Source organism: Perca fluviatilis, chromosome 15 (assembly GCF_010015445.1).
Source record: "Perca fluviatilis chromosome 15, GENO_Pfluv_1.0, whole genome shotgun sequence".
In the NCBI taxonomy this organism is placed as follows: domain Eukaryota; kingdom Metazoa; phylum Chordata; class Actinopteri; order Perciformes; family Percidae; genus Perca; species Perca fluviatilis.
The window spans coordinates 3,224,571-3,237,652 of record NC_053126.1 but is presented as its reverse complement, the minus strand read 5'-3'; the positions used below and the strand labels follow the sequence as shown (position 1 = coordinate 3,237,652).

The 13,082-nt window shown below is 42.9% G+C and overlaps 1 protein-coding gene across 1 annotated transcript in view; it reads right to left on the bottom strand.

Moving 5' to 3' along the window:
* The window catches only part of LOC120574496 (microtubule-associated serine/threonine-protein kinase 1-like), a 91,667-nt gene that overhangs the window by 18,231 nt on the left and 60,354 nt on the right, over positions 1–13,082 (bottom strand). Inside the window, 8 exon segments of the mRNA XM_039824835.1 lie at positions 572–704; positions 854–992; positions 4,537–4,745; positions 6,326–6,402; positions 7,464–7,531; positions 7,625–7,757; positions 10,313–10,414; positions 11,851–12,060. Of these exon segments, the coding sequence (XP_039680769.1) occupies positions 572–704; positions 854–992; positions 4,537–4,745; positions 6,326–6,402; positions 7,464–7,531; positions 7,625–7,757; positions 10,313–10,414; positions 11,851–12,060 (1,071 nt within the window).

Genomic DNA, 13,082 nt, shown 5'->3' with positions numbered 1-13,082 from the left:
CTTTTTAAAGTCCTCTAGTGTATGGTAGGAATACCTAGTTTTGGTGCCTAAACATAACCAAACTGACTGTTTCACAAGGCGTTTAAAACCGCGATCGTTGCGTTCTCTGGTTGTCATATAACCAGTCAGGTTTGGAGGACTTGTTGTGTAGGAGTTATTAGGACAAATGGATTGGGATTTAATTTAATTTATACTTTTTATTGACCCTCATTCAGGAAATTACATTTTTTTTTTACTCTGTCGCTAGAACACACTACACACAGGCCTGAAATATACACACATATGCTCTGGTCCTTTACATGCACAAATGGAGAGATGTCAGAGTGAGGGGGCTGTGACTGCTGGAGAGGCGCCCCAACAGCTGGGGGTTTGGTGTCTTGCTCAAGAGCACCTTGGCAGTGCCCAGGAGGTGAACTGGCACCTCTCCAGCTACAAGTCCACACTCCGTACTTTGGTCTGAAAGGGGACTTGAACCAGTGAGCCTCCTCCCAACCCAGCTCCCTATGGACTCTAGCTACTACCACCCAAAATTTGAGTGTACAGCTACATTTGTGTGTTGCTTTTGTCATACCTGTTTATCCAAGAACTCCCGAGTATCCTTCTCTATGTGTCCTTCATACAAGTTGGTGGTCAGACTCATCAGACCCATCTTTGAGAGGCCAAAGTCTGTGAGCTTGATGTGGCCCATCGAGGTAATCAGAAGGCTGAGAATAGAAACAGCAGAGGTAAGTTCAAAGTCATACAAGCTTTATTAATACTCTTTTGAAACAGCAATGAAATAGCAAAGGTCTAGTGAAGTATAGTGAAGTTTGCATCATCTCTTTGCAAGAGTTTGATGAAAACTAACTCTTACTTGTCAGGTTTGAGGTCTCGATGTACAATGCCATAGTTGTGTAAGTACTCCAGTGCGAGGACCGTCTCTGCAAAGTACATGCGAGCCATCTCCACAGGCAGAGCCCCGATGTTCTTCAGCAGAGTCGCACAGTCTCCACCTGCAAGCAAAAGATTTTGATTAGTCTCGCTGCTGAGCAATTATTATGTACCGTATGTCTCCTGGTACCTCATGTCCGAAATCATTTTTGCTTAGTGGTTTACACATTTAATTTAATATACACAATCAATAAAAGATGTGATGGAGAGATGAAAAAACCCTAAGAGGGGCTTAATCCGGCCACTCACCAATGCATAATCCAATAAAATAGAAATAAACTGGTGCCTCCCCAATCCATTGGGCTAGAGTGCCATCAATCTGACAAATGTGATTTCCATTGGATCAGAGTCCTGTCACTTTGCTGCCTGTTCTGCCAATCGCTGCCGTTCCATTTGGTAAATTGATTTATAACACGCATTGTATGACAACTGTGTACTTTGTTGAAATGTTAAGGCCAGTTTAGAAGTAGAAACATATTCAACTCACTGTGGGGACTCGTTGCCATAGGAAATAAATTGTCTATTGCACTTTATTTCTGTTCTGTTTCCTTTTATCTGAAAACTGTGTCTTCCCAGCCCTTGTCACATGACCAATTAATGTTTCCACGAGGACTATCCAATTTTTTTGCCTTTTTTGCCACTTCCTGGAATCACTCCTGGTGACATGGAACATCATTTTACATAATAATAATAATAATAATAATAATAATAATAATAATAATAATAAATTTTATTTATCTAGCGCTCTACATGGTACTCAAAGACACTTTACAGGAAAACCAGCACATACAGCGCATTAAAAACAGATAAGCAATAAAACCAACACATGAATCAAGCATATTAAAAACAAAACCAGTAACTATCAGGTGAGAAATGTGAGACTATTGTATGTGGAAAGCTAATCTGAAGAGGTGTGTTTTGATTAGGATTTTGAATGTGTCCAGGTCATGGACAGAGCATGTGTGACGTCAGCCATTGGTTTGTGGAGATCTGCTATGAGTCGTTGAGTTTGCCGTTACAGGCGCAGCCATCCTGGTTGTGGATGGGAGGGTTTTAGACAAGAGGGAGGAGTGAGGGAGGAGCCCTTACACTCTACGTTACGTTACACACTTTCACTGGCAATCACATCATAGCCACGCCCTAAAACACCCCCTGCTTTATCGTCAATTTTAAAATCAACGAGACCATAATTTAAAAAAAAGAACATCGTTCTGTGTTGCAGAAGACTTAAAACTAGCGATTGAGACCATAAACTCACTATGAAAATGTTTACTGAGGTAATAAATCAAGTGAGAAGTGGGCCACTTTCTCATAGACTTCTACAGAAACAGACCTCCTTTTGTAACCGCACGTGTCGCCCCCTGCTGGAATTCAGATAGAATGCAGGTTTAAGGCACTTCCACATTTGCAGCACTTCACCGAACCGGATGAGTTGTCCATTAATATTAAAAGTCAATGGTCCAGGTCAGTACAGTCACGGATGTGTATGGGTAGGGAGCTCCAGAGGGAGGGGCCTGCAATGGCTGAAAGCTCCGTCACCCCAGGTCATGGATGTATTAAGAGATACAGTGTTCAGCGGGAAGCCCCGTACGTTCCAATGAGAGTGCTCAAAAGCGCATTAAGACAACATGGAGCTCGGCTATTCCGCATTCTTGGCCCATGACGTCACGGTGGACACGCGCCTGACACGCGCACTAGCAACAATTTGTTTGTGTTGTCGTAGCAACCGGTAGCAACATGCTCGTTCATGAGCTTATCTCTCGTGGCTCTTACAAGTGGCGAACTCATGAACTCGCCGTTTTCATTGTCTAAAATATTCACTAACGTTAAACATTGTGTTTTCGTTGTTCCCGATCGTTTACATGCTAAACTAAATAAACGATTGATGTATTTAGCTAGACAACCAAGGAGATTTAATCATTATGTCGTGCTACTAGCTAGCGCTAGCAGTTAGCCTGCAGTTTCGTGAACAGAGCTCATCCATGGCTTCATCTCTCATCCACGTTACAAGCTTTACAGCATACAGCCCTCGGATGTATCATAAGAGAGAACCAAGGCCATGTAATCACTATGTCTGTAGTAATGTTATGTAGGCATGATGTTAATACAGCCACACTAGCTAACCCTGATGTTAGCAACTAGCTAGCTAGCCGATAGCCCCGCCAGTTTGGGAAACGCTAATGACGTTACATCCACGTAACAGTCTTTACAACATACATACATCCCTCGGATGTATCATAACTTCATAAGATAATACCATGGACGTATTAATAGAACACATGGTGAATTACAACCATTAGCTATATCCGTTGTTATTACAGCTAGCTACATGAGCTCGGGAGAACAGTCATGAGAGCGGACGTGCGCAGTCCCGTGGGTCTGCTCGCGTCCATTATGCGCGTTCATCATTTCAAATTTAATAATTCTGTATTCGCTTCTAGTGAATGTTAAAAATGTTAAAAACGTAACGTTTTAAACAAGGACCCTTTCAGTGTTCGGGCTGGTAGGTTGATATACCCCGAAACTAATTAGCCGCTGAAATATAGACGTTTCTTTCGCCATGTAATGTCTCTGTGAAAAGTCTTTCTGGGCCATGGGGTGCAGTACCACCGTTATCCGCTAAGCCCATGTTGGCATTTAGACTTAGCGCTCCTCCTGGGGGCTTGCCCCAGGTACTGTGGTTGGTTCTGACCATAGACCGTATATAAACTGGACCACCAGACCCCGTGTCTCTGGACAGAGACCAGTGAAGGATATCAGAAGTCTCTTTCCCGGTGCTGGCTGAGCGTTACTGAGCAGCCTCCAACTGAGCTTGAAGACGTAGATGTGACGTGAGCAACCTGTCTGAAAGTGTGAAGTCTTCTGGTAGCTGTGCCGAGAGAAATCTCAATCATTCCCAATCTTACAGAGACGGAGAGCGTAGGTATATGTAAGGAGATAACATAGGCACAGGCTAATTACTGATCACTAACATGCTAGTTAACATTAGTAATTAAACTTAAAGAGCTAATGTAAGTCCAAACTGCCTGTGAGCTTCTCCTGTACTATACGGTAATTCCTCTATTGTGTGACAGTAAGTCTCGTGGTTATGACCCAATCGTTAGCCTATTGTTATAAAAGCGTCTGCTACGGAGCCATAACGTGAGGTACAAGGTAATGGAGCCTTTTATACATTGTCGTGTTTCTTTAGAAATAAACAACGGATAAATAAAGTCTTTAAATGCTTCAGATGTAAAGTTATTCTCTGTCAAAGTGACGTCAAAATGAATGGGAGTCAATGGGATGCTAACGGGAGGTGAGGGCTTGGTAGCATCAAAATGGCGGCATTGGAGGTTCAAGTTCTGAAGCGAGGCTTACCCCCCTTGGTTCTGAGTGGTGGGGAGAGGAGGTTTGCATCAGAGGAGCAGAGGTTATGGGGGGGGATTGTGGCAGTGGAGCAGGTCTGTGAGGTAGGAAGGAGCCTGGTTATGGAGGGCTTTTTTTTGGTGAGGAGGAGGACTTTAAACTGGATGCGTTGGGAAACAGGGATCCAGTGGAGAATAGTAGAATAACTAGTAGACGTGGGTAACATTCTTCCCACGAGTCAGCACACACACACACCCTCACCTTCTACGTACTCCATGACCATGCAGAGGTGCCGACGGGTTTCGAAGGAACAGAACATGGAGACGACGAAGGGATTCTCTGCGAAGGTGAGGATGTCTCTTTCCACAAAGGCCTGCTGGATCTGGTTCCTCAGGATCAGGTTCTGCTTATTGATCTTCTTCATGGCAAACCGCTGCCGTGTCTCCAGATGACGCACCAGGTACACGGCGCTAGTGCGCACACACACACACACACACACACACACACACACACACACACACACACACACACACACACACACACACACACACACACACACACACACACACACACACACACACACACACACACACACACACACGTTTTACTTTGTTTAACCATTCTGTTGTCTTCTTGTTGACCATGAACTTGTTGTCCTTCTGGTCAGACTGATCTCATGAAGTGGCGTATGTATGACACGCCAATTCGTATGCCATTATTGGCGCGTTATCAAGATGCATATTTGCTTTTTAGCGTGTTGGCCTCCATTGACTTACATTACCTAGCGATTGCGTGTGAATTTACGCCGTAGAGAGTAGTATGAAAGGCCGAAAATCCGTGTAGGGAGGTTAGTTGGGGTGGTGGATGGGTCAAACAACACAGGACTTTCATGAAAATGGGCGTGTATGTTTACGTGAAGTCATGATGCCATGTTCTTCTAGGTAAAAATTGAAAAATAACTTTTTTTAGACACTTTTTCCGATGTTTTTGTCACTTTTTTCAATGCTTTCTTTTTTCAATTTTTATTATATTCATGGTCAATAAGCTTAGTTGATATGACATTATACCTAATGTTTGAGGTCAAAAAAGGACAAATTATGAATTATTTTGACTAATAGTTCAGATCTGAGGATGTTGAGTGGATCACAGACTTTATGGGTTTATGTCAAAGTTTAGTCAGGATATAATGTTTTGAAACAATTTCAACATTGTTTTCAGATGCTATAAAATTGAAATCAATTATTTTACCTGCAAAGAACGTTGTATGGGTATGTACAACATACATTCATGTTATTTTTGGGCATTATGGTTGAAAGAAACCCATATTTATGATACAAAATGTTTTGAAAACGGGTCAAATTTGACCAGAGGACAACACAAACGTTAACTTGTGTCCATGCCTGACTTCCAGATGTAATGTGCTGATGTCATGAGTGAGTTTAGACCCATTTTTTTTTTTTTTTTTTTTTAAATCAAATTTAGTGCTTCAAGTTAGAGTTGCAAACTTGTCTGTTAGTGACAGAGGTCAACCAATTACAGGTTCAAAGGGCTTGAAACAGGTTTAATATCCTGTGTGGCTGTCGCCGATGCTATGCACCTGGAACCCCGTCAAGGAAAGGGTTAACAGAAACGTAGTGTTGGCCAATCAGAGGAGGTTGTGGGAGACTCCCGCCTTTGGCTGAGTCTATCTGATCTGTCAGAGGGAGCGCAGGAGACGGTTGGGAAGTTTAACATTGGTATTCCCCAGAGAAGAAGTTGGTAATTTTATAGCGCAGATTAGAACCCAAATTGAAACGCAAGCAACAAAAATTGCTGAATGTTAGAACATTGTGTCAAATTGGTCGGTTATTTCCGTGACTTATAAAGTGTCAGTCCGTCGTAGGGTTAATAGTGTCAAAAAACATTAGCTGATGTTGTTGTTCTGTAGTTAGCTCAGAGATTAGCTTCTTTTGCATGCACTGTATCCGTGTCCCATTCTCATTAGGGGCTGAGCCCCCCTAAAGGTCTGATCTAGAATCGGCCCTGGCTGACGTCGTAATGCTCTACTCACCCGTACGCTCCATTACTGATCAGCTTGATGGTCTGGAAGTCCGCTTCCTCTGGGGGTTTCATTGCTCTAATCTTACCCTGTGGATCAAAGATCACAATGGCGCAATTACATATAATCTAATATAAAATCGAACCAACCATCATGACAAATATTAATATGGCAACTATATTTTTCTCTCCTTACAAATGTCAAGAAAGTGTTTTCATTCTTTTGCCACTGTAACTTTCGGTATATCATCCGATATGCCGACTTAGTTACCAATCCTGCATTTAAGCCATTTCCAATATACACTTGGACAAAACTTTCATATATTGTTTGAAATTTTCTTGACACCCTGACAGCAATAAACAACTTATGCGCTCTGAAAAAGGAGTAAAAAAAGATCCGTCATCTGTAGTTTGCATTTGTACGGCATGAAGGTGCCTCCTCGTCAAAATGTTGCTTGCTTTTCCACATAACCAACCCAGGCTTTAATTTTGACAGTTCGAGGCGTTCCTATGTTAGAGGGATGGCCTAGAGATTCAAAACAGGGGGGTATTCTGTAAATCAGCTAAATTAGATGCATGTATGCCAAGTTATTAGCAGATGAAGCAGACGTTTTCAGTGAGAGCAATAAGGACTAGAGCTGAAGATCTTTGCCCAAACCTGACGGCAAAGATAAAGGACTCATTCTTGATAAAAGGCAAAAAAGCTGTGAGCGTGTGCACATTTGAATAATGTCGGGCTGTTAACGGGTTCGGGCTTTTAGAAAACTGTCAATCAAAATGTACTTGTCGGGCTCAGGCCAAATTATGTTGGGCTCGGGCCTTGTCGGCCGAACTTTTAAGGCCCGATTACAGCTCTAATAAGGACCTTGGCTTGATAAGATAAGCCTTTATTGTGTCCTATAGGAGAAATATGTCTCGGGCAGTCGAGAGAACAAAAAATGCTGACACATCGCACAAAAACACACAATACACATACAGTAAAACATGCATGAAACATAAGCATACATTATCTCATCCTATGCGTTCGATAAAAATTAGATAAACCTCACACAAGGACCCAACCTTCCCCCACTCTAAAAAAAAATAAAATAGGGTGGACGAATGTGGGGATGGACAAATGACAACATCGAGGGTTAATCTGGGGATCCCACCTCTGTCGAGTCATCTGTTTCGGGTGTCAGCGGCCCCTCGCTGTCGTAACTATCGAGGTTCACCATCTCTGAGGACAGAAATAGGTTTAAATCAGCTGTCGGTTCATTTAGTTTCTGCTACGTTAGATCTGTGTGTTGCACACAGTTTGTGTCTCTCTCACCTTCAATAGGGTCTCTGGTCAGCCCCAGCTGGCTGATGATGTAACGAGGAATGTCTGTTTTCATCAGGTGACCCTCCTTGGCGTGGTCCTCCGCTGCCTCCAGCAGATGGTAGAACTCCTCTGGATTAAACTCCTGAAGAGCATTAGAGCGTTAAAGGGTAACTTTGGCATTTTTTGAACCCTATTTCCCAATGTTTTTGTGTCTACACTGACAGATCTAAACAACAAACATTTGAATTGGTCCAGTATTAGAAAAGACTGCTGCAGTCGGCAGTTGCGAAAAAAGCTGCAATGTAACGTTAATGGGCAATTGTGCACCTTCCACTGTCCACTAAAAGTTCTGCTTTTGTTGTCAGATTATTATTCTAAGGTCTCTTGCACACTGGCTGCGTGGTGCGAGCGTGGCATTTCTGTTACGTGGCGGTTGCGTGGCGTTTTCTATGTCTTTACACACCAGAAAGGTGTCTGACGCGGCGCTGCTGCTGCTGCTGCTAGCCTCGTCTGGATGTTTCCCATATGAGGAGAGAGTTGTGGAAATTTACTGCACTCAAGCAGTAGTATAAGTCATGTTAAACATAAATATATACTGATTTGATTGCAGCAATACAACATCAGCAGTATTGACGGCAAAATAGGCTACAGAAGACAGGTGCAATATTTGAAAATCGATAATTAGTTATTTTTTTTAAATTACATTTATATCTGCATTTATAAACCACGAAAGGACATTTGTTTTGAAGAACTGTTCATTCTGAAAACACAAAATGGAGACTTACATTGTACTATGTTGTACTGTTTGAACACTGTACCTAATAAAATATGTGAAAAAAAAAAAATCTGCATTTATGTCAAAACCTCGAGACTTTCAAAACATCAAAATGTCATTTATTAAATGTATGTGTGTCAAAATGACATATAAACATCTTTTCGTATTCTATTTTGCCTGGAAACGCTTCCAACACGCTTACGTGTCGCGTGAAAATCCTCGTCGGTCCTATTTCTAGCATGCAGGTAGTGTGTAAGCTCTAACCTATTAGCCGAAATAAAAACGCTCACGCCACGCAGCCAGTGTGCAGGAGGCCTGAGTGTCTGACAACATCATGGAAAGGATCCCTACAGAGATAGACCTTTTTGTTAAAGAGTAAGATCCTTTTTGTTTAACCAGAAACATTGCCGAATAATGGACGGAACTTGACACGTTTTGCAGAGGAGAGTTTTCATTGTACCACTACTTTAACTCCTGGCTGCTGATCCAAACCTGGTTACTTACAATGTCAAAAGAACTTCAGTGCATCACACACACGCTGTAATCCAACTGCAGAGATATGCAGAAAACGAGAGTGGAATTACATCAGCCAATCAATTCTTCACGTCTTTATTTATGCCCTTTATTAAAGTGCTCATTTTATGCTTTTTGGCTTTTTCCCCATTCCTTTATTGTGTTATATATCTTTTTTTGTGCATGTTATAGGTTTACAAAGTGAAAAAGTCCAAAGTCCCCCCCAAAGGGACTTACCATCTCCAACAGAAAACACTGTTCACCAACTGCTCCAAACAGCTCTATTGTAGTCCAGCCTTTACTTCAGAGACAAACGTGGTCACTTTGGAACACACACCCTCATACTCTGCTTCTGACTGGCTAGTAGTCCTTACCTAGGTACTGTCAGGGCACGCCCTCATACTCTGCTTCTGACTGGCTAGTAATCCTTACCTAGGTACTGTCAGGGCACGCCCTCATACTCTGCTTCTGACTGGCTAGTAGTCCTTACCTAGGTACTGTCAGGACACGCCCTCATACTCTGCTTCTGACTGGCTAGTAATCCTTACCTAGGTACTGTCAGGGCACGCCCTCATACTCTGCTTCTGACTGGCTAGTAGTCCTTACCTAGCTACTGTCAGGGCACGCCCTCATACTCTGCTTCTGACTGGCTAGTAGTCCTTACCTAGGTACTGAGCATGTGCGACTCCCAACAAAGATGGAACAGAAGTGAGATGTCTCACTCTGTAGCTAAAACAGAGAGCTCAACACACAGGGTGAAAAGAGGAGCTGCAGCAATGTGCAGTACAACAAAAATATGGTGTTTCTTGAAAATTGAAAATAAACTACGTAAACCTATTCTGATATAGCCTCTAAATACAGTTATGAATTTGAAAATGAGCATAATATGAGCACTTTAAAAAAAAAAAAAAACGTGTGGAAAAACTGTGGCGTGACTCATCGAGTGGGACACAAGACGGTTATAAAAACAGAGTCACACACATTTACCTGGAAAAACATCCAGCTAAGACAGACAAACACACACAAAGACATCCTCCAACTTGAAATGACACCATGGTCGCGGTCTGTCTGAGTCAGACACGAAGGCGGCCAAGCAGCAGGGGGGCCGCCGACTGGTATTAGTCGTACTGTGGCAGGGCAAATTTTAATCTAAATGCAAATGTATTCGCCATCCAAACAGACTGCACCGGGGCTCTTTTACTTCAGTGTTTTGCTGGTTTTGATTTTCTGCCCCCGGCTGTGTAATAGATCAGGGTGCTTAAATTCTTTACAGGGGCTAATAAATGAGAATCTGTGTCCATGTTTATTTAAAGAAAATCAATTTGTCTTAAGTCATGAGAGGGTCGTGATCTGTGAAATGGGCTGGATGGAGACTCTGAACATCACAGTAGGATAGGGTGTTATCTTACCAGACACTCCAGAAGCCTGGCAGTCCGGGAGATGATGATGAGAAGCTTCTTCGCCAACTCTGTGACGAAGGCTACCTCGGAGCTCTCCGAACGCTCAAAGGCCTGACAGACAGACAGACAGACAGACAGACAGACAGACAGGATTATGTCTGACACAGTAAAATTCCTAACACAACACTAATATACAGACACGGCACTGCAGTCAGTTAAAAGAGAAAGGGACAAAGGCTTCAAAAAGCTGTGACATTTGAGAATATCTCATCCTGAAAAACACAGACGATACAATCAAACCGAACCCAGGCAACAAAGCGTAATCACAGCGATCTAATCAAGCCGTCAAAATGAGGTTGGTGATGAAATTGCTTGATAGCGGTTATCTTCTGAGCTTAATTAGCCTCCAATTACCGCAGCCATTTCAATCTCGTCTCTCACCAAAGGAACCGCAAGTTTGGATGAAATTAAAAGACCAACGCTGAATCTGCCCACTAACCTTCCACAGCATCCCAATCAGCAGAGGATATATGTGTATTTGTTTCTGTGTCTGTTTTGCTTTAATCCTCTGAGGTCTAAGGGCATTTTCAAACATCTTCTTAAATTGACCTTTTTAAGGTATTTTCATATAACTGTTTCCATGTGTTTCATATCAAAATGTTCAGAACAAACTCAGCTTTCTGTGTCGCGAGACCTAAATCTGTCCCAGAGCAATGTGTAAAGAGATAATTTGGCGCTAAAGCTGAAACGTTGATGTTTGCTTTTTTGAAATCCCTCAAATCTCTTTTGAAAACAAACCTTAACTTATTGTTGTATGAATTATTTCAGTGCTTGAAATGAGTTTACTAAAGTATTTCAATTTTATTTATAGTATCAAATCAAAATAAAGAGTTATCTCAAGACACATTACAGATAGAGTAGGTCTAGACCACACTATAATTTACAAAGACCCAACAATTCCCACAAGAGCAAGCATTTAGTGGTGAGGAAAAACTCTTTAGGGAGAAACCTGGGACAGACCCAGGCTCTTGGTAGGTGGTGTCTGACGGTGCCAGTTGGGGGTGTGATGAACAGTGGCAATAATAGTCATAATAAAAGATTAAGATAAATAAAAGAGGAAGTATGACTAGAAATAGTAGTTGTAGTAGTTAATGGTGTAGCAGGGCACTGCAGGGTGTAGCAGGGAGTAGCAGGGTGCTACAGGGTGTAGCAGGGTGTTACAGGGTGTAGCAGGGCACTGCAGGGTGTAGCAGGGTGTTACAGGGTGTAGCAGGGCACTGCAGGGCATTACAGGGTGTAGCAGGGCACTGCAGGACATAGCAGGGCATAGCAGGACGTAGCAGGGCACTGCCGCTGCAACTTTTCTCTGCGACGTTCTAAAACGGTTTTGTCTTGTCGCAAATCTTTGGTCTGAACTGGGCTTTAGTTTAAACTCAGATTAGTTCTTCTACTGGAGCTAAAAACACTTGTGAGCACAGAGATCGCTTTTGGCTCAAAACTCCACTTACAAACCAAAACGTAGCGATTTAAATGTAGCCTTAACTCACGTCCTGAAGAAGCTTCTCCAGGTTCTCCTGCAGCTCAAAGAAGTAGACGGAGGTGATGAGGCCCTCCTGGGATTTGGTCAGGCAGTCTCTGGAGAGCTCAGCTATCTGGTGGTGAATGAAGCTGAGGACCCCGTCGGCCAGCGGGAGAACGTTTTCAGGAGAGAAACACTGGATGAACTCGGCGAGCCTGCCCTCCATCTGTGCGGTGGCCTGACGGAGGATGAGAGGGGGGGGGCATGAGAGGACAGGTGAAAGATGTACATCTTCTGTTTAGTTTGTTTATTCATGTGTCATCATCATATCAGTAGACACAATGTCAGAAGGTACAATAATTGGTTCATAATGATCCCAAATTCACAAATATGTTGGATATTACTACAGACATTCCTGTAATCGTACATTGCAACATCTGTTGTCTATGTATTATTATCAGCTGGAGCGTGCAGTGCGTGCTTGATGTCGCTGTTTGCAGAATGTTATAGTTCAGCAGTGTGGATGCTCACATCATTATAGATTAAGCATTGCAGTTAGTTCATGTAGGAAAGTATAAGTCATATGACACGGAAGTCATAGGCCCACTAATTGAATTATCATTCCAGCCAGTCACAACCAATCACAGCCATGTTCACATCAGGCGGTCCATTTAAACGTCTCCCTATTCCTCTCTGCTTCCTGCTACTCCAATGCTGCCTCACAGCTCTGCTGCCGGCACAGCTTGCCTCCACCTTCCCGGTTTTGGGTGTCATCATAACTATGTCTGAAATTGTTTTGATGTCTTGGATTAGGCCTACTCTTGTGTACAGGGGGGTCTCGGCAGCGTGCATCCTGTGTCATCTTAGCATGCAGCTCGGCTGATCCAGGGAGCATCATCAGAACAGAGCCTTCATCGCCAAGTATAACTGTATTTCCATTTGTTGCAATAAATGGTTAAATCTATGACGAGAGGGTTCCTGACTGAATTATAGTTATGGTTTTAGTAGTCTCGCTTTGCCAGACTCTCCTCCAAAGCACGCTGAAGGAGAGTCTGGGAGGAAAACGTGCTCTGGTTTAATGGCATTTCTTTAAACCAATCACAATCATTATGGGCGGTGCTAAGCTCCGCACAGAGCCGCAGCAAAATGGTCGTGTGAGAGAAAACAGATGGTCTAGCTAGATGTCTGGATTTACCCTGCAGAGATCTGAGGAGCAGTTAACCATAGTCCTCACAAATCCACAAAATTTTAAGTTCCAAC